We start from the raw sequence: 24,417 nt of genomic DNA, 5'->3' as shown, positions 1-24,417 counted from the left end.
CACCAGAAAAACAGAAAGAAACACATTGCTATACATTGCAAAATAAGATAGCAGATGTAGCAGATGTAAATTCTCAAAGTGGACATATTCCAAACACTAAAATGAAAATAAAATTATTTTTTTCTACCTTTGTTGTCTGGTGACTTTGTTTTTCTGATCATGCTAGCCCAGTATCTGATTCTACTGCTATTCCAGGGCTTCCTTTCCATTTATTTCTTTACTTACCTCCTTTCTTCTTCATTTCTTGCTCTATATCCATAAGTAAAAGCTGGGTCCTCTGCAGACTTGACTGTCCAGTGGATCCAGCTTCTGCCTATTTTCTCCATCCATGTGCAGTTTTTCTCCTCTCTTCCTTTTCCCTTATCTCATCTCCTTCCTCTCTCTTCCCTCCCCTCCATCCATTTCTTCTCTCTCCCTTCCCCTCCATCCATGTGCATCTCCTTCCTCTGTCTTACCTCCCCTCCATCCATGTCCCCTGCCCTCCATCCATCTATCCATCCATATCCAGCAATTCTCCTCTCTCCCTGGGCCCTGCCCTCCCATCCTTGTCCATCAATACTCCTCTCTCCCCTTCCCTCCTCCATCCATCCATCCATATCCAGCAATTCTCCTCTCTCCAATGTCCTCCCCTCCATGTCCAGCAATTTCTCCTCTCTCCCTGAGCCCTGTCCTCCCATCAATGTCCATCCTTGTCCATCGATGCTCCTCTCTCCCCTTCCCTCATCCATCCATCCATATCCAGCAATTCTCCTCTCTCCAATGCCCTCCCCTCCATGTCCAGCAATTTATCCTCTCTCCCTGAGCCCTGCCCTCCCATCCATGTCCATTGATGCGCCTCTCTCCCCTGCCCCCCGTCATCCATCCATATCCAGTAAGTCTCCTCCCTCCCCTCCCCTCCCCTCCATGTCCAGCAATTTCTCCTCTCTCCCTGGGCCCTGCCCTCCCATCCATGTCCATCGATCAATGCTTCTCTCTCCCCTGTCCTCCCGCTCCCATGTCCACCTGCCCGCCCTCTTCTCTGGTTTAAATCTTGTATTTAAATTTACCTCCGTCGCAGCAACTGCGCAGCGTCAGTGAAAGCTCTGCCTGACGTCTCCAGCCTTCCCTTCGCTTGTTTGTTCCCTCTCAGTGTCCCGCCCTCACAAGGAAATGACGTCAGAAGAAGGCGGGACACTGAGGGAACAAACGAGCGAAGGGAAGGTTAGAGACATCGGGCAGCGCTTTCACTGACGCTGCGCAGCTGCTGCAACGTCGGAGATAAGTTTAAATACAAGATTTCAATCCCCCAGGGCGGTGCAGGTACCAGAGCAGCCAGGAAAACCAAAGGCTGGGCTGCTGTCAGGGTCCAGGAGCTGAGGTAAGCGGCGAGGGTAAGTATGGTGCGGTGGCGCCCTCCAGAGTTCGGCGCCCTCCTGCCATGCTTACCTCGCTTACTGGGTTGGACCGGCCCTGTTTCTACATATGTATTCAAAGTTCCTGCCTAAGGTACTGCTGGACTTGCAACTTCACCAGTCTTAAACTTCTATTTGTTTGCAGGCCACATGTCCACAAAAGTGAAAGGGCCTTGCGCAACTGGGTTGCAAAAAGTCTTATCCTTCTATCCGGCGCAAGCTTTTTGTTTCTTTTAACAATAATAAATATTTTACTGTTGTTGCTAAGCGCATATTATCTGATTGGATGGCAAAATTATATCTTTTTCTGTTTTACCCAGGCTGTCTTGACTCTGGAATGACATGTCAAGGCTCAGTGTCAGAGTCATGATTCCATTTAGTAGTGTATATAAAGAAGGGATCTAAAAGGATGTAAGATCAACTGCTGTTCACATAGTCACTACAACTTCTTACTTCTTTGGGCCCATTTTTATTTCCAGGCTGCTTTCTTAAAGAAAGAAAGAAAAAACATTTAAATGACATGTTCATCTTCAAAACATTTTAGTTTTCCCTGTTGGTATTCAGGTTTTCCATTTTTCTCTTAAAATCATGACGAGAATCTGTAACTAGGGGCTCCTGCTTGACGATTGCAATCTTGCTTATTCTCAAAGAAAGCCATGTTGTTTACCTGTAATAAATGTTCCTTATCATCCCTCCAAACCAGTCAAGGCAAGTGGGTATGTGCACCCACAGGTGGAGACTGAGAACTATTGAGCTGTGTGACATCATCATACAAGTATCCTGTGCAGACTAATTCCAGCCAGTAATTCTCAGTCTCCAGCAGATGGTGGGAATGAATCCTGTGCTACTCATTTTGGATTTTCTTCAGGATGGTCTGGAGAAAGGTTTGGCATTGGCTTACCTGAAACTATAAGTGGCGGCATTGGCCTGTTACAGGGGTTCATCAGTGGTAAATTGTTGGTTCACATCCAGATGTAGTGTATTTTCTAAAAGGAGCAAAGCTCTTAAAACTACCAATTCGACCATTGGTCCCTCCTTGGAATTTAAATATTGTTTTTTCGGCTTTGCAGAAAGCTCCCTTTGAGCCTTTAATGAATTCAGTATAATATCCCCTTTCCAGGGTTCAGTGCAGTTTACAATCTAGGTGAGACAAAAGCAGATAGTGTTAGTGTGAGGTATGAGAAAATTAGATGTCATTGATATAATGTATGAGATCAAAAATGTTATAAGAAAGGATAGTGGGTGGTACTAGGAGGTAGACGTCATAATGGATTATTATGAAGCAGTCTTAGGGAAGAGAAATGTTTTTAGCCTCTTCCTGATACTAAGGTAGCTGTTTTCTGTTCTGATGGCAATAGGTAGAGTGTTCCATATTTTAACTCCAAGTACGGGGAATAGAAAGCTATAAATCTTCTGATATTGAGCTGTCTTTTGAAAAGGTGACGCTAGCATTAGTTTTTCTTTCAGTCTGTTAGACTGGACCAGACTTAGCGAAGTGGTCTTACAGTTCAGAGGTGAAACCCTATAGGATTTGAAAGACTAAACAAGCAGCTTTGAACCTGAGTCTTCTGCTATGGGAAGCCAGTGCAGTTTGTTGAGATGAGTTGAAGGCATCCTTAAAAGACCTTACTCTAAAAACAAACTTTCTTAGTTACTGTTTGTTCGGCGCAACAAGCAAGAAACCGAACCGACCAGGAGTCCAAAAGAATCTTTATTCTAATAGTTTCATTGTCACAAGCTTTGTTTTGCAGAGAACCATATTCTGGGGTTTTTTTTCCAAGCTGGTAGTAATTTGTACTATCCCTTCTTTTCTTCTGAAGGTGGTTTCTCTCTTCCATAAATCAAACAAAACACATCGAAGATAACAGTGAAACAGTGTGCAATCAGTAATGTTGTGAAATTTTTTTTTATTGAAAACAAGGTACGATTCGACATGGGTCTCTGTTTCAGCCACCTGGCCTGCATCAGGAGTTCAATGCCACTAACGATACTGGACTTGGGCTGCTATGCTATAAAACTGGTACTGGTTTGTAAATGTGGGCGATAGAGCTGTGTTCACTCATTCTTCCGCAGTTACTCAGCATTCTGTTTTGAGCACACATTCTCTAGATGTTGTTTGAAGAAAATGGAAGTTTTTAGAAAGTCAGACCATTCTTTTGTCCGTTCTACCAGATTGCAATCTACCTTATCTGTGGAGAGGAGTTTGATTCCTCCACAAGAGATTTGCTGTACAGCTACTTGGTTTTCCTTGCATTTGTGCGACATTATCATTTGGATAGTCAGGCTAGCCAGGAGGCAGCTTTTGAATCTAGTGTGCTCTCTGCAGCTTTGTAAGTGTCCTGCCCTTGTTGAATACTACTTTGGTGTGGCCCACTCATCTGGACTGATCTGGAGGGATGATAAAGAAGGTGTAAATTAGTTCTTGCCTGCTAATTTTCTTTCCTTGAATCCTTGCAGACCAGTCTAGAACCCAGCTAGAATATCTTATTGCTGTTCTGAGTCATGCCTTCCTTTTCTGTGTGGAGAGAGTTAGAAGCCTGTTTTCATGTAGATAGTTTGGTGTGTTTTCTGTTACAAAGTTTTTCATGGATTTTCCTCTTGATGTTCAGATTATAATTTGTTCTTGTTAACTTTGACTTCTTGTATTTTATCTCATGGTTCCTTTAGTTTTGTGGGTCTTACTCCTTACTACTTTATTAGAGAAATACTGGTTGGAACTAGTCTGCACAGGATATTTGTATGATGATTTCACATATTCTCAGTCTTCATCTGCCCTTTAAGCTTGCATATACGCATATACCCACTCATCTGGACTGGTCTGGAGGGACTCAGGGGAAGAAAATTAGCAGTTAAGAACTCATTTCACCTTCTTCAATGACAGCAGGATATTAGTCCTCACAAAATCCTCCCATTTATTTCTCTTTAACTGTACTGACACTGGAACTCCCACACGTGTGCTTTGAAGCTCTGTAGAAATCTGTAAGCTTTGTTTATAATACTTTAGCCTTGTGCTCTGTTGGATATCACCCGTTTGTGAGGATTGGTATCGTGCTGTTCTCTGAAAACACAGGTTTAGCAATGTTTGTATCACTCACTCATGTTAACTTACTATGAAATACCCTGTTATTACTTCTTCTTTAAATTGCTTTACATATTAGGTAAATATGTTTTGTAATGAATTTGGATTTGTAACCAGTACAAAGATTGGTTTTAAAGGAACCTATCAAAATATATGGTCAAGAAACCATGTAGATAAATTGGCAATAAACTTGAATAATTTCTCAGTTTATATAGAAAACCTGAGCATTCAAGCCCCTACCGTAATAAATAAATGCAAACTCCTAAAGACATGTTTTTGTATGTTCATCTTAAAGCAATCAGATTTGTCAAGAAATCAGACTCGACCTCTGAATATTAAGGTAAAATAAAGAACGAGTGGCAAAGTATGATCTACAGTAGAAGTTCTTAACCTAATCCTTGGGACACCCTCAGCCAGTTGGGTTTTCAGGATATCCATAATGAATATTCATCAAAACCTCTAATCTTACTTCTTTATTCAAACAATACATGAACTATAATTGTAATCACAAGTTGTCCTTTCTAAGACCATTTTAAAACACCCCTGGGACTATCATCTATTGATTCTATATGTGCTAATTGTAGCAACAATATACAATGAGTAAAACACCATTACATCATATTTATATTCTAACACTCATTGATTTAGTATTCTTATCCATCTGTTTCCTGAGGCTAATGGTATCCCCCTAAAATACTAAAAGAGTCTCCCCAATGAAACCCAAAGTCAGATTGTCATGCTGCAAGTGCTTCAAAAATGGCACAATTCAATTCAATTATGTAAACCCGCATAAAAAGTTCCTGTAGAATTTATAGTCCTTTAACCCTAAAAATATCAGAAGACCACTGCGGTGTTCCTCTGCCAAACTTCCTTCCTGTTACCACCATAGATCAGTGGTTCTCAATTTCGTTCTCCAGGCACACCCAGCCAGTCAAGTTCTCAGGATATCCACAATGAATGTGCATGAGATAGATTTGAATACCAAGAAGACATTGCATACTAATCTATCTCATGCATATTCATTGTGAGTATAAAACAAGGTTAGAAAACACTCTAATCAACAATATAATACTTTCTTATGGGACTGCAGCATTTATAGTCCTTTAACTCTAAAAATATCAGAAGAGCGCTGCGGTGTTCCTCTGTTGAATGAAATGTTTCTTATTTAAATCCTCTGCTTGGGTTCATCGGAATAGATTCATAAACATCCTAACAGAGTATAAAATGGCAATATTTTACAAAAGCGTGTGACCAAGTTGGTATTGACTGCTGAGCCACCCCTGTGGACAGAAGGAACATGCATGTACCAGCTTCTGTTTCCTCCACAAATGGCTTCAGTCTTATGGTTTGAACTGAGTAGGATCCTGTAGTCTTTGAGGACCTCACAGTTTTAATTACGAGACATACTAACCAATGGAGGAGATAAACACTAGTAAGCATGCTCTCCTGCCCACCTGGGAGAGGCTGTAACAAAGCTTGGGGTAGGGGATAAAATTGGGTCTCTGCTGATGTTGATTTGCTACAGTAGTTTCTCTTTTTGTAAACAATATAACTATGGCATAAGAATCACTGCTTATATTCACAATTGCTGCTAATTCAGATTTTATTTATAAAGAAAACTACTAAGAAACTATTGAACCATTTTGATTTTTACTTGATATACTGTTGAATTTATGCATAATTTGATGTTTTTTTATGTTACTCAGTGTTTGTGATAATGTATACATTTCAGGCATTTCTTAGTCCTGAAAACCCAGAGGAGCCGTATCTGGAGGGTATCAGCTATAATTGTGTGGCTCCTGGAAAACGCTTTATGCCAATGGACAATTTGTCAGGAGGTGAAAAGTCTGTGGCAGCTCTGGCTCTTGTGTTTGCTATACACAGGTACTATAACTGGATGAAAAAGCATACAGTTGTGTATTTAAATTGCTATTTAGTAAAAAGGATATGTAAATATCAAAACTGATAAGAAGACATTCTTAAAGTGCTTTATTTGCATCTCTGGCCGTCTTCAAATCTAAACTAAAAGCCCACCTTTTTGATGCTGCTTTTAACTCCTAACCCTTATTCACTTGTTCAGAACCCTTATTTTATCATCCTCACTTTAATATTCCCTTATCTCTTGTTTGTCCTGTTTGTCTGTCCTAATTAGATTGTAAGCTCTGTCAAGCAGGGGCTGTCTCTTCATGTTCAAATGTACAGCGCTGCATTCGTCTAGTAGCACTTTAGAAATGATAAGTCAAAGTCCATTTTAGACTCTTTTCCCTTCCCTTCCCTTCTTCCTCTGTTCCTCTACCTCCTCCTCTGTCATTGTAATTGTTTTCTCAGTTCATTGTAAACCGCTTTGGGGCTGCTTTCAGTGGCAAAAAGCGGGGTATAAATGTTCTAAAATAAATAAATAATAATAGTAGTAGTAGTAAGAGCAGACATTCCTGGGATGTGTGGGGCGGGGGGAGGGTCATCAAGGGAAGAAATAACACATGTAGATTGCACTTTCAGATTGTCACACATTATAGATAGTCATTAAAAAAAGCACATTCTCTGCACACAAGCATAAGTACATAAGTATTGCCATACTGGGACAGACCAAAGGTCCATCAAGCCCAGCATCCTGTTTCCAATGGTGGCCAATCCAGGTCACAAATACCTGGAAAGATCCCAAAAAAGTACAAAACATTTTATGCTGCTTATCCCAGAAATAAGCAGTGGATTTTTCCCCAGTCTATTTTTTAATAATGGTTTATGGACTTTTCCTTTAGGAAGCCAGCAAAACCTTTTTTTTAACCCCACTAAGCTAACCTCCTTTACCACGTTTGCTGGCAATGAATTCCAGAGTTTAATTACACATTGAGTGAAGAAATATTTTCTCCGATTCATTTTAAATTTACTACTTTGTAGCTTCATTGCATGTCCCCTAGTCCTATTATTTTTGGAAAGGGTAAACAGACGCTTCACGTCTACCCATTCCACTCTACTCATTATTTTATAGACTTCTATCATATCTCCCCTCAGCCATCTCTTCTCCAAACTGAAGAGCCCTAGCTGCTTTAGCCTTCCTTCATAGGGAAGTCATCCCATCCTCTTTATCATTTTCGTCACCTTTCTCTGTACTTTTTCTAATTCCACTATATCTTTTTTGAGATGCAGTGATCAGAATTGAACACAATATTCGAGGTGTGGTCGCACCATGGACCGATACAAAGGCATTATAACGTCCTCGCTTTTGTTTTCCATTTCTTTCCTAATAATGCCTAACATTCTAGTTGCTTTCTTAGCCGGTACCGCACACTGAACAGAAGGTTTCAATGTATCATCAATGACTCCTAACGTGGTACCTTGCATTACGTAGCTGTAATTTGGGTTCCTCTTTCCCACTTACATCACTTTGCACTTCCTCACATTAAATGTCATCTGCCATTTAGACGCCCAGTCGCCCAGTCTCATAAGGTCCTCTTGTAATTTTTCACAATCCTCTTGCGATTTAACAACTTTGAATAACTTTGTGTCGTCAGCAAATTTAGTTACCTCAATAGTTACTCCCATCTCTAGGCCATCTATAAATATGTTAAAAAGCAGCGGTCCCAGCACAGACCCCTGGGGAACCCCACTATCTACCCTTCTCCATTGAGAATACTGACCATTTAATCCTACTCTCTGTTTTAACCAGTTTTTAATCCACAATAGGACACTACCTCCTATCCCGTGACTCTCCTATTTCCTCTAGAGTCTTTCATGAGGTACTTTGTCAAACGCCTTTTGAAAATCCAGATACACAATATCAACCAGCTTGCCTTTATCCACATATTTGTTCACCCCTTCAAAGAAATATAATAGATTGGTGAGGCAAGATTTCCCTTCACTAAATCCATGTTGGCTTTGTCTCATTAATCCATGCTTTTGAATATGCTCTGTAATTTTGTTCTTTATAATAGTCTCTACCATTTTGCCTGGCACCGACATCAGACTCACTGGTCTATAATTTCCCGGATCGCCTCTGGAACCTTTTTTAAAAATCGGGGTTACATTGGCCACCCTCCAATCTTCCAGTACCACACTCAACTTTAAAGATAAATTACATATTACTAAAAATTGTTCCGCAAGTTCATTTTTCAATTCTATCTGTATGGGATGAATACCATCCGGTCCAGGTGATTTGCTACTCTTCAATTTGTCAAATTGCCCCATTACATCCTCCAGGTTTGTAAAGATTTCATTCAGTTTCTCCAACTCGTCAGTGTTGAATACCATCTCTGGCACCGGTATCTCTCCCAAATCTTCCTCGGTGAAGACCAAAGCAAAGAATTAATTTAATCTCTCCGCTATGGCTTTGTCTTCCCTGATTGCCCCTTTTATCTCTCGGTAATCTAACGGTCCAACCGATTCTTTTGCCGGTTTCCTGCTTTTAATATACCTAAAAAAAAAAATTTACTATGTGTTTTTTTTTTATTTTTATAACTTTTATTAGAGAATTTAGCAAATCACAGCCAAATATAATAAACCTGCTTATTTTTGAAGGAGGAGGCCGGCCATCTTCCGACACAAACAGGAGATGGCTGGCCATCTCCTAAACCCAGCCAAATTGGTATAATCGAAAGCCAATTTTGACCAGCTTCAACTGCTTTTCGTCGCGGAGCCAGCGAAACTTCAAGGGGGCTTGTCAGGAGGTTACCGAAGGCGGGACGGGGACGTGGTTACGAGATGGCCAGCTTTGCCCGATAATGGAAAAAAGAAAGCTGGCCCTGACGAGCATTTGGCCGACTTCACTTGGTCCCTTTTTGTTCACGACCATGCCTCATAAAGGTGCCCCTACTGACCAGATGACCACTGGAGGGAATCGGAGATGACCTACCCTTACTCCCCCAGTGGTCACCAACCCCCTCCCACCCAAAAAAAATATATTTAAAAACATTTTTTTGCCACCCTCTATGCCAGCCTCAAATGTCATACCCAGCTCCATGACAGCAGTATGCAGGTCCCTGGAGCAGTTTCTAGTGGGTGCAGTGCACTTCAGGCAGGTGGGCCCCATCCTCCCCTACCTGTTACACTTGTGGTGGTAAATCGGAGCCCTCCAAACCCCCCCCCCCCAAAACCCACTCTACCCACATGTAGGTGCCCCCCTTCATCCCTAAGGGCTATGGTAGTGGCGTACAGTTGTGGGGAGTGGGTTTTGGGGGGATTTGGCCGGGTTTGAGATTGCCGGCCTTGGTTTCCATTATCAGCGAAAACCGAGGCCGGCCAACTCTAAGTCCGGCGATCTCAACATTTCGGTCGACCAAAATGTTGAGATTTGGCCAGCCCCAACCGTATTATCGAAATGAAAGATGGGTGCCCATCTTTTTCGATAATACGATTGGCTCCGCCCCTTCCCGTGTCTGTACCTGGAGATGGCCACCCTTATAGATGGGCGTCCCCGTTCAGTTATGGCCCTTAAAGGCAACATAACATCAACAGCAGACAGAATAAAAAATATTCCCACCAACACCCACGTGCCAGAAACTATACAGATATTCTCTATAACCCCAACCCTTCCACCTCCCCCTCCCCCCAAGTACCATCCTTCCTTCTCGTGTCCACTACACTTGAAGACCGCTACACATATGGGTCCCAAATACAATAATTGGCTAATAAATGACCAGTTCATAAAGCTGTTAATTTAGACATCAGATGAATGTAGTCCAACTTTTGCACAAAATCACCGAAAGTCCTGGTAAATATGGTTGCTTCCAAGCTGCAACAAGCACCAATTTGCTGGCAACAAACACATAAGTGACCAGGTGATGTGCACAAGCCTTCATTCCCAACAGTTTATCATGCAGAAGACAATGATCCATCTTCCTAGGGTATGTAATTTTATTGAGGCTAAAAACAAATTTCAAAACAATAGTCCAAAACTCTTGGGCCCGAGGACAAGCCCACCATATATGATACATATCTCACTCCATAGCACATTGACATCAGCATAAAGCTGACTCCAAATGGAACATTCTGGCCAACCGCTTGGGAGTATAGTACCACCAATAAAGAATTTTATACCCATTTTCCATTGAGGCACTAGATATAGACACTTTAAGTAAAGATTTAAAGATCCATTCCCATTGTGAGTATTCATAGGATACACCTAAAGCTTTTTCCCATTTCAGCAAGTAATACATGACAGGTTTACTATGGGAGAGGAGAGCTTTATATAATCTGGAAATTCCTTCCTCCCCCCCCCCCCCCCCCCCCCACTCACTATCACTCACTCCACATTTGATTCTGTTAAGCTCAAATCACCCCTTGCCCTCCTAAAGATAAAATCCCACACCTGATGATACTGAAATGTATTAGAAACGGGGAGCCCATACTCCTCTTGAATATCTTCAAACGGGACTAAATCCCCTTCTTGCCAAACCTGCCCCAGCTCACATAAACCTAACTTCTCCCATGAACAATAGCAAGAATCCAGAGTCCCCGGGCCAAACTGGGGGACAAACTGAATGAACATATGTAAAAAATATGTACGGCTTGGGAGAGATTTTCCCCGAACCGCATTCCAAACCAATAAAGGCCATTGAAGGAATGGCGGAGCCCCTCGAATAAGCTTCCGTAAAAGTCTATCTGGTAGCCAGGGGATTGCTTTCAGCAACTATGGCTCAAGCCATGTTTGCTCATGAGATTTTCATATCTTACCTGTATCTTGAAGCCATTCCACCAAAATACGGAGATGGACAGCCTGGTAATAGGCAAAGAAGGAAGGAACACCCATCCCCTCGTGCGCCTGCAATTGATACATCACCTCCCTCCTCACTCGGGGTGGTCTCCGTTTCCATATGAAAGAAAAAACTCTACTTCTCAGACCCCGAAAGAATTAATCAGGTAAGGAGATGGAAGCACCATAAAACAATAAAGCAACTTGGGAAGCAGGATCATTTTGATTGCACTAATCCGACCAAGCCAGGAAATCGTCAAGCTTTCCCAACGTTCTAGATCTAAAAAAAAGCGCATGAAGTTTTCCCAGGAAGTTTGCCTCATATAGATCATTTAAACATTGTGGCAGATTGACCCCAAGAATACCGTACGTAACTTGGTACCCAGCAAAAAGGAAAACTAGCTTTTAAGAAGGCTACTTGATTTACAGGAATAGTCACATTCAAAGCCTCTGACTTGCCCATAATAATTTTGAAACCTGAGACCTGACTATAGTTGTGCAAAACAGAGGTCACTGCAGGAAAGGAAGTGCCCGAATCAGCAATGTTTAGTAATATATCATCAGCAAACAGCAGGATCCGAGTCTCAACTTCTCCAAGTTTCAATCCCAGAATATCTGGGTATGAATATAAATTGCTAAAGGTTCAACCACCAGCGCAAAAAGGAGAGGGGACAAAGCACAATCCTGTCTCGTACCTCGAGACAAGGGAAACGGAGGAAATCTTTGACCATTAACTCGAACTGAGGCACAAGGGGACGCATAAATAAGATGAAGCCAATGGAGGAAGGAACCTATGATACCCACTCTCTAAAACCGCAAACAAAAATGGCCAGTGCACCCTGTCAAACGCCTTCTCGGCACCAAGTGATAATAAGAATAAAGGAACCTTCGTAGTCTCGGCATAATACAAAAGGTGCAGGGCTCGACATATGCTATTGAATGTTTGACGACCATGAATGAAGCCTGCTTGATCTTCATGAATCAAGAAAGGAAGATAATGCTGTAGACGAGAAGCTGGTATCTTAGTAAAGATTTTGTAGTCAACTCCCAAAAGCGAAATTGGACAATAAAATCCACACAACTGGGGGTCTTTACCTGGTTTGGGTATAACTGCTATGGTCGCCAAGTTCCACGTCTCAGAAAGCACCTGGCCTTCAACAAATGAATTAAAAACCCGCAAGAGCAATGGGGCCAAGAGCTTACCAAAGGTCCTGTAAAATTTATTAGTGAAGCCATCCTGCCCTTTTGCTTTATTAGGGGACAAGGCGTGGATCGCATATAAAACTTCAATTCAGTAGGCCTAGAAAGTCGTTGTTGAGCTCCCATAGACAGCCTAGGTGGGTAACTTGATCTAAGAAAGCAGAAATGGCTTACTCCGAAGGGGCAATGTCCGGGGTATAAAGCCTCTCATAGAACTGACAAAATAATCGCTGTAAATGGAGCTGGTCCGATACCACCACCCCATTTTCGTCTTTAAGACTGGAGACATGGGTTTGAGTAGCCTGTCGCTTAAGTGTATGGGCTAAAAGTCTACTAGCTTTATTACAAAACTCAAAGTGAGCCTGATGAACCCGTTGAAGCTGCTCTGAAATATCCGCTAATTGTAATTCATAGAGTTCCTGACGGAGTTTATGTGCTTGATCTGCTAACTGTGGAGACTGCTGGGGAGCCTGCTGGAATAACCGACTCTCCACACCCACTAATTGCCTATGCAATAAGTGTTCCGTATAAGAGCGCTCTCTCTGTACATGGGCTTTTAATACAATAAAATGGCCACCCATTACCGCTTTCAAACCATCCCATAAAGTACCTGGTGAGACTCCCCATTATCATTAAAGGAAATATAATTTGGCCTTCAAGCTGGAGGACATGGGCCATATCCGATAACAAAAGAATCATCCAAATGCCAATCTGGTGGGGCTCCAAAAACCACTGAGAGGTGGAGCTGAAGTAGAATGGATTATGATCGCATGGGGGAGAGCGACATCACCTAACCAAAGATCAATGCGCGAAAAGGAATTGTGCACAGGAGAGACGTAGGTATATTCCCAACGGGTAGGGTTAGCTTATCACCAAACAACAATTGCCATCACGCAAGAAATGCACCAAACCACTCGCGATCCCGTTGCACATAATGTATTGTAGCGGTATAATTATCCAACAGGATTCACAGTTAAATTAAAATCCCCCCCCCCCCCCCCCCCCATTAACAGGGACCCTACCTTATACGCCAGTAATAGCTGATCTAATTGGTGGAAAAAGTCACTATGATCAGCATTAGGGCCATGGACATTTCTAAAATGTATATCTGAGTTCCCAAGGAGAATACTAAGAGTAAAAAACGCACCCCCCCCCCCCCCCCATCTCTAACCATCTTCTCTACATGCCAAGGACGAAAGTCTGCAAATGCTATCATAACCCCCCTAGTTGGTACCATCTCAATTAGAGGCAAAGTACTGGAAGGGATATTTACGATGACTACACAAATGTTCATGAACTTGTTTCAAATGTGTCTCCTGAATCAGGGCGATATCCGCTATTAACCGGGTCAGCTCCCGAAATAGAAGCTGACATTTCATGGGAATATTCAACCCCCTGACATTCAGGAGCACTAAGGTTATGTCAGACAGTTGAAGCTAAGTTCAGATGAGAAAAGTCGAACAACAAACCTCATATGTGATCTCCTCCCCCATTCCATCCCGCCTCCCTCATCTCAAGCCCAAACCATACCATAGCCCCCCCACCCCTACAGACCCCTCCACCCCAACTCCCTCCCCCACCTCCCGTGAGGATCGAAGACCTTCCCCTATAGTGAGAAGAGGTATCAAGCAAAAGAAGTGTGCCTCCCCCTCCCGCCCCTACACGCTTATAATAACACAGTATACAAAATGGCAAATTCCCCAACTAACAAACACCCAAGTTAAACCATAATAGGGATCTGAACCCACCATCTTGACTCATATTTCAAAGGTACAATTCAGGGTCCACAAGGTTCTCAAAATATGAAACCCACTTTGCATTTCTTCGCATTGAATTTTAATTGCCAAACCTTAGACCATTCTTCTAGCTTCCACAGATCCTTTTTCATGTTTTCCACTCCCTCCCGGGTGTCCACTCTGTTACAAGTCTTAGTAACATCCACAGAAAGGCAAACTTTACCTTCTAACCCTTCGGCAATGTCACTCACAAATATATTGAACAGAATCGTCCCCAGCACCAATCCCTGAGGCACTCCACTGCTCACCTTTCCCTCATCCGATCGAATTCCATTTACCACCACCCTCTGGTGTCTGTCCATCAACCAGTTCCTAATCCAGTCTATCTTCAGCTTGTCTAGTTTATTCAAGAGCCTCCTGTGGGGAACCGTGTCAAAAGCTTTGCTGAAATCTAAGTAGATTACGTCTATAGCACGTCCATGATTCAGTTCTCCAGTCACCCAGTCAAAGAATTCAATGAGATTCATTTGGCACGATTTACCTTTGGTAAAACCATGTTGTCTCAAATCTTGCAACTTATTGGCTTCCGGGAAATTCACTATCCTTTTCTTCAGCATCGCTTCCATTACTTTTCCAATAACCGAAGTGAGGCTTACTGGCCTGTAGTTTCCAGCTTCTTCCCTATCACCACTTTTGTGAAGAGGGACCACATCTGGTTTTCTCCACTCCCACGGAACCTCTCCCGTCTACAAGGATTTATTAAACAAATCTTTAAGAGGACCCGCCAGAACCTCTCTGAGCTCCCTCAATATCCTGGGGTGGATCCTGTCCGGTCCCATGGCTTTGTCCACCTTTAGATTTTTAAGTTATTCGTACACACTCTCTTCCATGAATGGTGCTATATCCACTCCATTCTCATGTGTACTTTTGCCAGTCAATTGTGGTCCTTCTCCAGGATTTTCATCTGTGAAAACAGAACAAAAGTATCTATTTAGTAAATTGGCTTTTCGTCATCATTATCTACATAGCAGTTCGCAGCATCTTTCAGTCTCACAATTCCCTTTTTAGTCTTCCTCCTTTCACTAATATACCTGAAGAAATTTTTGTCACCCCTCCTTACCTTTCTAGCCATTTGTTCTTCCGCTTGCGCTTTCGCCAGACGTATCTGATATGTACAGACGGGGAGAGGCATTTTGGGGTGATAGTATCTGAGGATCTGAAGGCGACGAAACAGTGTGACAAGGCGGTGGCTGTAGCTAGAAGGTTGCTAGGCTGTATAGAGAGAGGTGTGACTAGCAGAAGAAAGGAGGTGTGGATGCCCCTGTATAAGTCGTTGGTGAGGCTCCACCTGGAGTATTGTGTTCAGTTTTGGAGGTCATATCTTGCTAAAGATGTAAAAAGAATAGAAGCGGTGCAAAGAAAAGCTACAAAAAAGGTATGGGATTTGCGTTACAAGACGTATGAGGCGAGACTTACTGACCTGAGCATGTATACTCTGTAGGAAAGGAGAAACAGGGATGATATGATACAGATGTTCAAATATTTGAAAGGTAGTTATCTGCAAACAAACCTTTTTCGGAGATGGGAAGGTGGTAGAACTAGAGGACATGAAATGAGATTGAAGGGGGGCAGACTCAAGAAAAATGTCAGGAAGTATTTTTTCATGGAGAGAGTGGTGGATGCTTGGAATTCCCTGCCGTGGGAGGTGGTGGAAATGAAAACGGTAACGGAATTCAAAAATGTGTGGGATAAACATAAAGGAATCCTGTTCAGAAGGAATGGATCGTCAGAAGCTTAGCGGAGATTGGGTGGCAGGGCTAGTGGTTGGGAGGTGGGGCTAGTGCTGGGCAGACTTCTACGGTCTGTGCCCTGAAAATGGCAGCAACAAATCAGTCAGGTATACACATAAAGTAGCACATATGAGTTTATCTTGTTGGGCAGACTGGATGGACCGTACAGGTCTTTCTCTGCCATCATCTACTATGTTACTATGTTAATAACCAATCCCAGTATGTCAACAAATATAGCAAAACTAGGTGAGTTGACCTGCAGATTTTTGGCACTCAAAGCGCTTATGTCCCTTTGACACCCATTGCCATTTCGGGTGTGCAGGCAGAGAGGCAGACCTGGTTTTAACAGGAGTCACCAATGGTATATCTGCAGCCCCATCTGACAACACTTCTTGGGCTTCAGCCACTGATTTAATCTGATGCATACGACCATCTTTATAGAACACTAGAGCAAACGGATGCCTCCATCGATATCAGATGCCCAACTCACGAAGCTTCAAGGTGACCGGCCTCGGGTCAGTTGTAAAGTGGGCGAAGCCAAATCTTGATATACTTCCACTTGATAAGAATTCCATTTGAAGTTGTTGATTTTGTAGGCTGCTTGTAGCACACATTCTTTAAGCTTAAAGTTTTGGAAATGTGTGATTATATCTTTAGGAAGGTTACTCCTTGCAGCACCCAAAGCCCTATGGGACCCGCTCCAAGAGGACCTCTTTGGCATCAATAGGTGTTCCAGCCTCCGATAATAAAGAGCTCACCAGTCACTACACCACGTCGTCACAATCCAGATACATCAGCGTTTCAGGTAAACCCCTAAAACGAAGATTGTGCCGATGGCTTCTATTTTCCAAATCCTCCATCTTATCAGTCAATTGCTGAAATTCTTTATGAACATCCGCAACCTGCCAGTCCAGGGAACTTATCCCTTCAGCATGTTCATCCACATGGCCCTCCAACTCTTCCAGGCAGTTACCGAGATCTCGGATCTCTCCTCGTAGGTCTGCTGCATGAGCCGCTAAGTCAGAGCAGACCGACTTAAGGTCAGTCCTTATCTCTTGGAGCCAGTCTTTAAGCTCCAGGAATGGTGTAGTCTCCGGCCGTTCAGGGTCCGCTCCCGAGAGAAACAGATCACAGGGGGAGGATCCCCCTGATTGCTGCGCAGGGCATAAGGCCTCCGATGTCGGATCAGCACTTGTTTCGCTGCTGAGCTGCTTGTAAAAACATACTGAGAAAGAGTCGCTTGTAAACTGATCGCCGACCGCTACCTGATTTCAACTGCGATCACGTGAATCGCATTGTAAAATGTGCCAGAAAATGGGGAATCGCCAAACAATTATCGTAGGGGAGCGGGAGCTCGTTCCTCATGTGACCATACTGCCCGGTGATGTCATTTCCTCCTCTACTATGTGTTTTTGCCTCCAATGCATTCTTTTTTTCTAAGTCCCTCTTTGCCTTCCTTATCAGCGCTTTGCATTTGACTTGACATTCCTTGTGCTGTTTCTTATTATTTTCAGTCAGTTCCTTCTTTTTTCTGAAGGATTTTCTTTTAGCTCTAATAGCTTCCTTCACCCCACTTTTTAACCATGCAAGCTGTTGTTTGGTCTTCCGTCCTCCTTTTTTAATATGCGGAATATATTTGGCCTGGGCTTCCAGGATGGTATTTTTGAACAGCATCCACGCCTGATGTAAATTTTTGACCCTCGCAGCCGCTCCTCAATGTTTTTTTTTTTTTCACTGTTCTCATTTTATCATAGTCTCCTTTTTGAAAGTTAAATGCTAAGGTATTGGATTTCCTGCGTATTCTTACTCCAAAGCTAATATCAAATCTGATCATATTATGATCACTGTTATCAAGCAGCCCCAGCACCATTAGCTCCTGCACCAGATCATGCGCTCCACTAAGGACCAGGTCCTTCTCTTGTCAGGTCCTGTACCAGCTTCTCCATAAAGCAGTCCTTGATTTCGTCAAGGAATTTTACCTCCCTAGCTTGCGCTGTTACATTTACCTAGTCAATATTGGGGTAATTAAAATCACCCATTATTATTGTGTTGCCCAGTTTGTTAGCATCCCTAATTTCTGATAACATTTTTACATCTGTCCATCCTGGCCAGGCGGACGGTAGTACACTCCTAGCACTGTATTTTTCCCCTTTACACATGGAATTTCAATCCATAGGGATTCCGAGATGTGTTTTGTTTCCTGCACAATTTTCAATCTATTTGATTCAAGGCCCTCATTAACATACAGTGCTACCCCTCCACCAATTCGACCTACCCTATCACTACTATATAATTTGTACCCCGGTATGACAGTGTCCCACTGGTTAAGCTCCTTCCACCAGGTTTCAGAGATGCCTATTATATCTAATTTTTCATTTAATGCAATATATTTTAACTCTCCCATCTTATTTCTTAGGCTTCTGGCATTCGCATATAGACATTTCAAACTATTTTTCCTATTTACATCATGCTCAGTACTATGTTTGTTGTTCCTATTTACATCATGCTCAGTACCTGACAGAATTAATTTTTAATCTTTTGTCTGATTTTTATTTAAGGGCATCTGATCTACTATGGTCTCTTTTGAAATCTCACATGGGGTGATGTCATCCACAAAGCCCTGGTACGGACGCTACTTAGTGTAATATCACTTTAAAAGCTCTGTGGTTGCATCCTACCGCACATGCATGGGTGCCTTCCTGCCCAACATGTGAGTGCGGGACCAGCAGTCTGATGTTTTCCATAGAGTTGAGAAGTCACATTTGTGATCTCTCCTCGGCACTTCAAACCCTTATTTTTTCATTTTATTAATTTTTTTTTAAACTTTACTCTTTTTTTCTCAATTTTGTTTTTTTGGGTCCAGGTCTAGCCAACTTGCATCAAAGCTTTTTGGGTAGCTTTCACTGTACTCCCCCCCCCCCCCCCCTTCTTTTTTTTTTTTTAATTGAGTCCTTTGATGTAGTATTGGCCGTTGTCCCCTACATGCCCTAGAAGATATCAAATGGCTTCAAGCACTGTTCCTGGTGTAAGCAAGTCATTTTGGGCTCAGATCCCCTAGTGTGTCCAGTGTTGGGCCCAGATCACCAGGATCTAAATTGTGCCCTCTGACAGCGCATGCAAAAGAGGTCCAAGAAGGCCTATGAATTTTAGCCCAGGAAATGTTTTGGATCCCAGGTCCTGATGCAGAACCAGCATCAAGATCGGCATCAGCATCAGTGCATTGGGATCGCTTGGCGCTGGGCCCAACACTGAGGAAACACATCGACTTGGCATCGCCTTCAGCAATCCCACACACATCAGGGAACTGTCACAAGTGGTCTCTCAATATGACCATTTCCCGCAAAATATTCAAGATATTGGGCACTCCTTCAGTAGATCTGTTTGTCATGCCCCACAACAACAAAGTCCCTCAGTTTTGCTCCAGCCTTCACTCACACAACAGACTATTGTCACACGCCTTTCTTCTTTATTGGGGAACAGGTCTCCTGTACACTTTCCCTCTGATTCCCTTCATCGGGAAAACTTTGTTGAAGCTTCACCAGGATCGAAAGACCATGATTTCATCGCACCTTACTGGCCTAGTCAGATATTGTTCCCTCAGAAGAACCATGGAGATTGGGCTCTTTCTCCGAGGACAAGCAGGCTGCTTGTTCTCACGACTGGGTTGACGTCCACGGCAGCCCCCTCCAACCGGAAGAAAACTTCGCGGGAGGTCCCGCACATAGGGCACGCCCACCGCGCATGCTCGGCCGTCTTCCCGCCCATGCGTGTCCGTTCCCGCTCAATTTTTTTCCTTTCACGTCCCTCTCTTAGTCAGCCCTGGAAACCGGATTGCGGCCTAGCCCGCGGTTTTTCTTCTTAGTGTACGCGTTCACGTTCTTTTTTTCTTTAAAAAAAACAGAGTTTTCCTCGTTCTCAGTCACGAGGGCGCGTCGTCTCGCCCGGTCGTTCCTTTCTTTTTCGGGTGTGCTTTTCACAGCCACCATCGACGATTTTGACTTCGCCGACGCGATTTTTCCGTTGATGTCCTCGAAGGTCCCGAGTGGATTCAAGAAGTGTGGTCAGTGCGGCCGGCAGATCTCGCAGACCGATACTCACGCTTGGTGTCTCCAGTGCCTTGGCCCAGAGCATAATTCCAAGATGTGCACCTTGTGTCTCGGCTTACGGAAGCGGACACAGGTGGCGAGGCAAGTTCTGCGGGGACCGTCTTTTTGGAACTTGCGCCGGCCCTTCGACATCGATGTCAACGGCGTTGGCGCCGACTATGGCATCGACCCCAGGAGCACAGGTACCTTTGGCCCGCTGGCCTGCCGGCGACAGCGGTGGTGAGCGGCCGCGCAGGCAGTCTGCCCCGGCCACTCCCGCTGCTTAGGGCCATTGGGACCGAACCCTGTCGGATCCGATACCTCGAGGCCGGGGGGGGGGGGCTCCACCTCCTCCTCGTCCCTTCCGCCGAGCGCCGATGACGGGCATCGAAAGAAAAGAAAGCCAAAAAGCACCGTCATCGGTCGCCCATGACGCACGGGACTGGCAGCTCCGGGACATCGAGGGACGACTCGACACCCAGGAAGCGGCAGTGCCGGGAGGAGCGTTCCCCCTCGGTCAAAGAGGTGTCGCTGCGCCGGTCCGCGGGTATCTCGGTACCGTCTCCTGGACCCAAGCAGCTTACAGCACCGGCACCCACACCGGCCCCCCTGCCTTTCCCGACAGCGGGCCTAGACGAGTGCCTCCGAGCCATCCTTCCCGGGATCCTGGAAGGGCTGATGCGCCAGGCTCCACCGGCGCCGGGGGTGCTTGCACCCCCAGCGTCGTCGATGGAGGCGCCAGTGGGCTCTGGCCCGATGATGAGGCCGCTGACGCCGCTTGCGGCACCGGTGTCGACCGCAACTCAGGTGGAGTCCCCGTCGATGGAGGGAGCTTCATCCCCGCCGGCGCGGGAGTCCACCGCTCGATGCCATCATCAAGGACGTGGTTCCTCGCAGTCGAGACGGGCCCGGTTGCGGTCTGAGCTGAGAGAGCTCATGTCCGACACCGAGGAGGAGGCCTCGTGGGGGGAGGAGAGGACCCCAGATATTTCTCCTCAGAGGAGTCTGTGGGCCTTCCCTCCGACCCCAGTCCTTCACCGGAGAGGAAGCTCTCGCCTCCTGAGAGCCTCTCCTTTGACTCCTTTGTCAGGGATATGTCTATCAGCATTCCCTTCCCAGTGGTTACTGTGGATGAGCCGAGGGCGAAGATGCTCGAAGTCCTCGACTATCCATCGCCACCTAGAGAGTCTTCCACGATACCGCTGCACAATGTCCTTAAGGAGACACTGCTTCGGAACTGGTTGAAGCCATTATCTAATCCCACCATCCCCAAGAAAGCGGAGTCCCAATACAGGATCCACTCAGATCCAGAGTTGATGCGGCCTCAATTGCCTCATGACTTGGCAGTCGTGGACTCTGCTCTCAAGAGAGCACGGAGTTCGAGGGATACCGTCTCGGCGCCCCCTGGGTGGGAGTCTCGTACTCTGGACTAGTTTGGGAGGAAGACCTACCAATCTTCCATGCTCGTGACCCACATCCAATCATACCAGCTCTACACGAGCATCCACATGCGGAACAATGTGCGGCAACTGGCGGACCTGGTCGACAAGCTCCCTCCGGAGCAGTCCAGGCCTTTTCAGGAGGTGGTCAGGCAGCTGAAGGCATGCAGAAAGTTCTGTCCAGGGGTATCTATGACACCTGTGATGTGGCATCTCGAGCTGCGGCCCAAGGTATAGTGATGCGCAGACTCTCATGGCTGTGTGCCTCTGACCTGGACAACCGTACCCAGCAGCGGCTGGTGGATGTCCCTTGCCAGGGGGATAACATTTTCGGCGAGAAGGTCGAGCAGTTGGTGGACCAACTACACCAGCGGGAAACCGCTCTCGACAAGCTCTCCCACCGGCGCCTTCAGCATCCACCTCAGCAGGTGGACGTTTTTCCCGGGCCCGGCAGACTTCACCCTATGCCTACAGCAAGCATAGGTACACCCAGCCGGCCCGAAGGCCTCCTCAGGCACAGGGACAGTCCCAGCGCGCTCGTTCCCGTCAACAGCGTGCGCCTAAGCAGCCCCCTGCGCCTCCACAGCAAAAGCAGGGGACGGGCTTTTGACTGGATCCATGGGAGCATAGCCGCCATCAAAGTAGCTGTACCGGACGACCTGCCGGTCGGGGGGAGGTTGAAAGTTTTTACCAAAGGTGGCCTCTTATAACCTCCGACCAGTGGGTTCTCCAAATAGTGCGGTGTGGATACACCCTGAATTTGGTCTCCACTCCACCAAATTGTCCACCGGGAGCCCAGCTCCCATCACAAGCAGGTACTTGCAGAGGAACTCTTCGCCCTTCTCAGCGCCAATGCGGTCGAGCCCGTGCAACCCGGGCAGGAAGGGCAGGGATTCTATTCCAGGTACTTCCTTGTGGAAAAGAAAACAGGGGGGATGCGCCCCATCCTAGATCTGAGAGGCCTGAACAAGTATCTGGTGCGAGAAAAGTTCAGGATGCTTTCCTTGGACACCCTTCTCCCCATGATTCAGAAAGATGATTGGCTTTGTTCCGTGGATTTAAAGGATGCTTATACTCACATCCCGATACTGCCAGCCCACAGACAGTATCTCCGATTCCGTCTGGGGACACGTCACTTTCAGTATTGTGTGCTACCCTTTGGGCTCGCCTTTGCACCACAGGTGTTCACGAAGTGTCTCGTGGTGGTTGCGGCGTACCTACGCAAGCTGGGGGTGCACATGTTCCCGTATCTCGATGATTGGCTGGTGAAGAGCACCTCAGAGGCGGGAGCTCTTGGGGTTTGTGATAAATTACCCGAAGTCCCATCTCCAGCCAGCTCAATCTCTGGAATTCATAGGAGCTCTGCTGAATTCACAGACGGCTCAGGCCTATCTTCCCGAGGCGAGGGCTCAGAATCTCCTGTCCCTCGCTTCCCAGACCAGAGCGTCTCAGCAGATCACAGCTCGGCAGATGTTGAGACTCCTGGGCCATATGGCCTCTACGGTCCATGTGACTCCCATGGCTCGTCTTCACATGAGATCTGCTCAATGGACCCTAGCTTCCCAGTGGTGCCAAGCCACTGGGAATCTAGAAGATGTCATCTGCCTTTCCATCAGTTGCCGCACTTCGCTGCACTGGTGGACAAATCGGACCAATTTGACCCTGGGACGTCCATTCCAAATTCCGCAGCCCACGAAAGTGCTGACGACGGATGCATCTCGCCTGAGGTGGGGAGCTCATGTCGATGGGCTCCACACCCAGGGGGTGTGGTCCCCCCCAGCAACAAGATCTTCAGATCAACCTCCTGGAGCTCCGAGCAGTCTGGAACGCACTGAAGGCCTTCAGGGATCGGCTGTCCTACCAAATCATCCAAATTCGGACAGACAATCAGGTTGCATTACATCAACAAGCAGGGGGGCACCGGATCTCGCCCTCTGTGTCAGGAAGCCGTCAGGATGTGGCATTGGGCCTGCCAGTTTGGCATGCTTCTCCAGGCCATTTACCTGGCAGGCGTAAACAACAGTCTGGCCGACAGACTGAGCAGAGTCATGCAACCGTACGAGTGGTCGCTCCATTCCAGAGTGGTACGCAAGATCTTCCAAGAGTGGGGCACCCCCTTGGTGGACCTTTTCGCCTCTCAGACCAATCACAAGCTGCCTCTGTTCTGTTCCAGACTACAGGCACACGGCAGACTGGCGTCGGATGCCTTTCTCCTCCATTGGGGGAACGGCCTCCTGTATGCTTATCCTCCCATACCTTTGGTGGGGAAGACCTTACTGAAGCTCAAGCAAGACCACGGCACCACGATTCTGATAGCGCCTTTTTGGCCCCATCAGATCTGGTTCCCTCTTCTTCTGGAGTTGTCCTCCGAAGAACCGTGGAGATTGGAGTGTTTTCCGACTCTCATTTCGCAGAACGAAGGAGCACTTCTGCACCCCAACCTTCAGTCTCTGACTCTCACGGCCTGGATGTTGAGGGCATAGATTTTGCTTCGTTGGGTCGGTCTGAGGGAGTCTCCCGTGTCTTGCTTGCTTCTCGCAAGGATTCCACTAAAAAGAGTTACTTTTTCAAGTGGAGGAGGTTTGTCGTTTGGTGTGAGAGCAAGGCCCTAGAACCTCGTTCTTGTCCTGCACAGAACCTGCTTGAATACCTTCTGCACTTATCAGAGTCTGGCCTCAAGACCAACTCAGTAAGGAATCACCTTAGTGCAATTAGTGCTTACCATTATCATGTAGAGGGTAAAGCCATCTCTGGAGAGCCTTTAGTCGTTCGATTCATGGGAGGCTTGCATTTGTCAAAGACCCCTTTCAAGCCTCCTGCAGTGTCATGGGATCTCAACGTCATCCTCACCCAGCTGATGAAATCTCCTTTTGAGCCACTGAATTCATGCCATCTGAAGTACTTGACCTGGAAGGTCATTTTCTTGGTGGCAGTTACTTCAGCTCGTAGAGTCAGTGAGCTTCAAGCCCTGGTAGCTCATGTTCCTTATACTAAATTTCATCATAACAG

At 45.6% G+C, this 24,417-nt stretch overlaps 1 protein-coding gene across 1 annotated transcript in view; it reads left to right on the top strand.

The window, feature by feature from the left end:
• Nucleotides 1–24,417, top strand: part of SMC1B (structural maintenance of chromosomes 1B) — a 1,336,696-nt gene that overhangs the window by 1,215,282 nt on the left and 96,997 nt on the right. The window contains exon 22 of the mRNA XM_030213853.1: nt 6,203–6,354. Coding sequence (XP_030069713.1) covers nt 6,203–6,354 — 152 coding nt within the window. The remainder of the gene's footprint in view (nt 1–6,202; nt 6,355–24,417) is intronic.

Source organism: Microcaecilia unicolor, chromosome 9, assembly GCF_901765095.1.
Source record: "Microcaecilia unicolor chromosome 9, aMicUni1.1, whole genome shotgun sequence".
In the NCBI taxonomy this organism is placed as follows: domain Eukaryota; kingdom Metazoa; phylum Chordata; class Amphibia; order Gymnophiona; family Siphonopidae; genus Microcaecilia; species Microcaecilia unicolor.
This window is presented reverse-complemented; position numbering and strand designations above follow the sequence as displayed.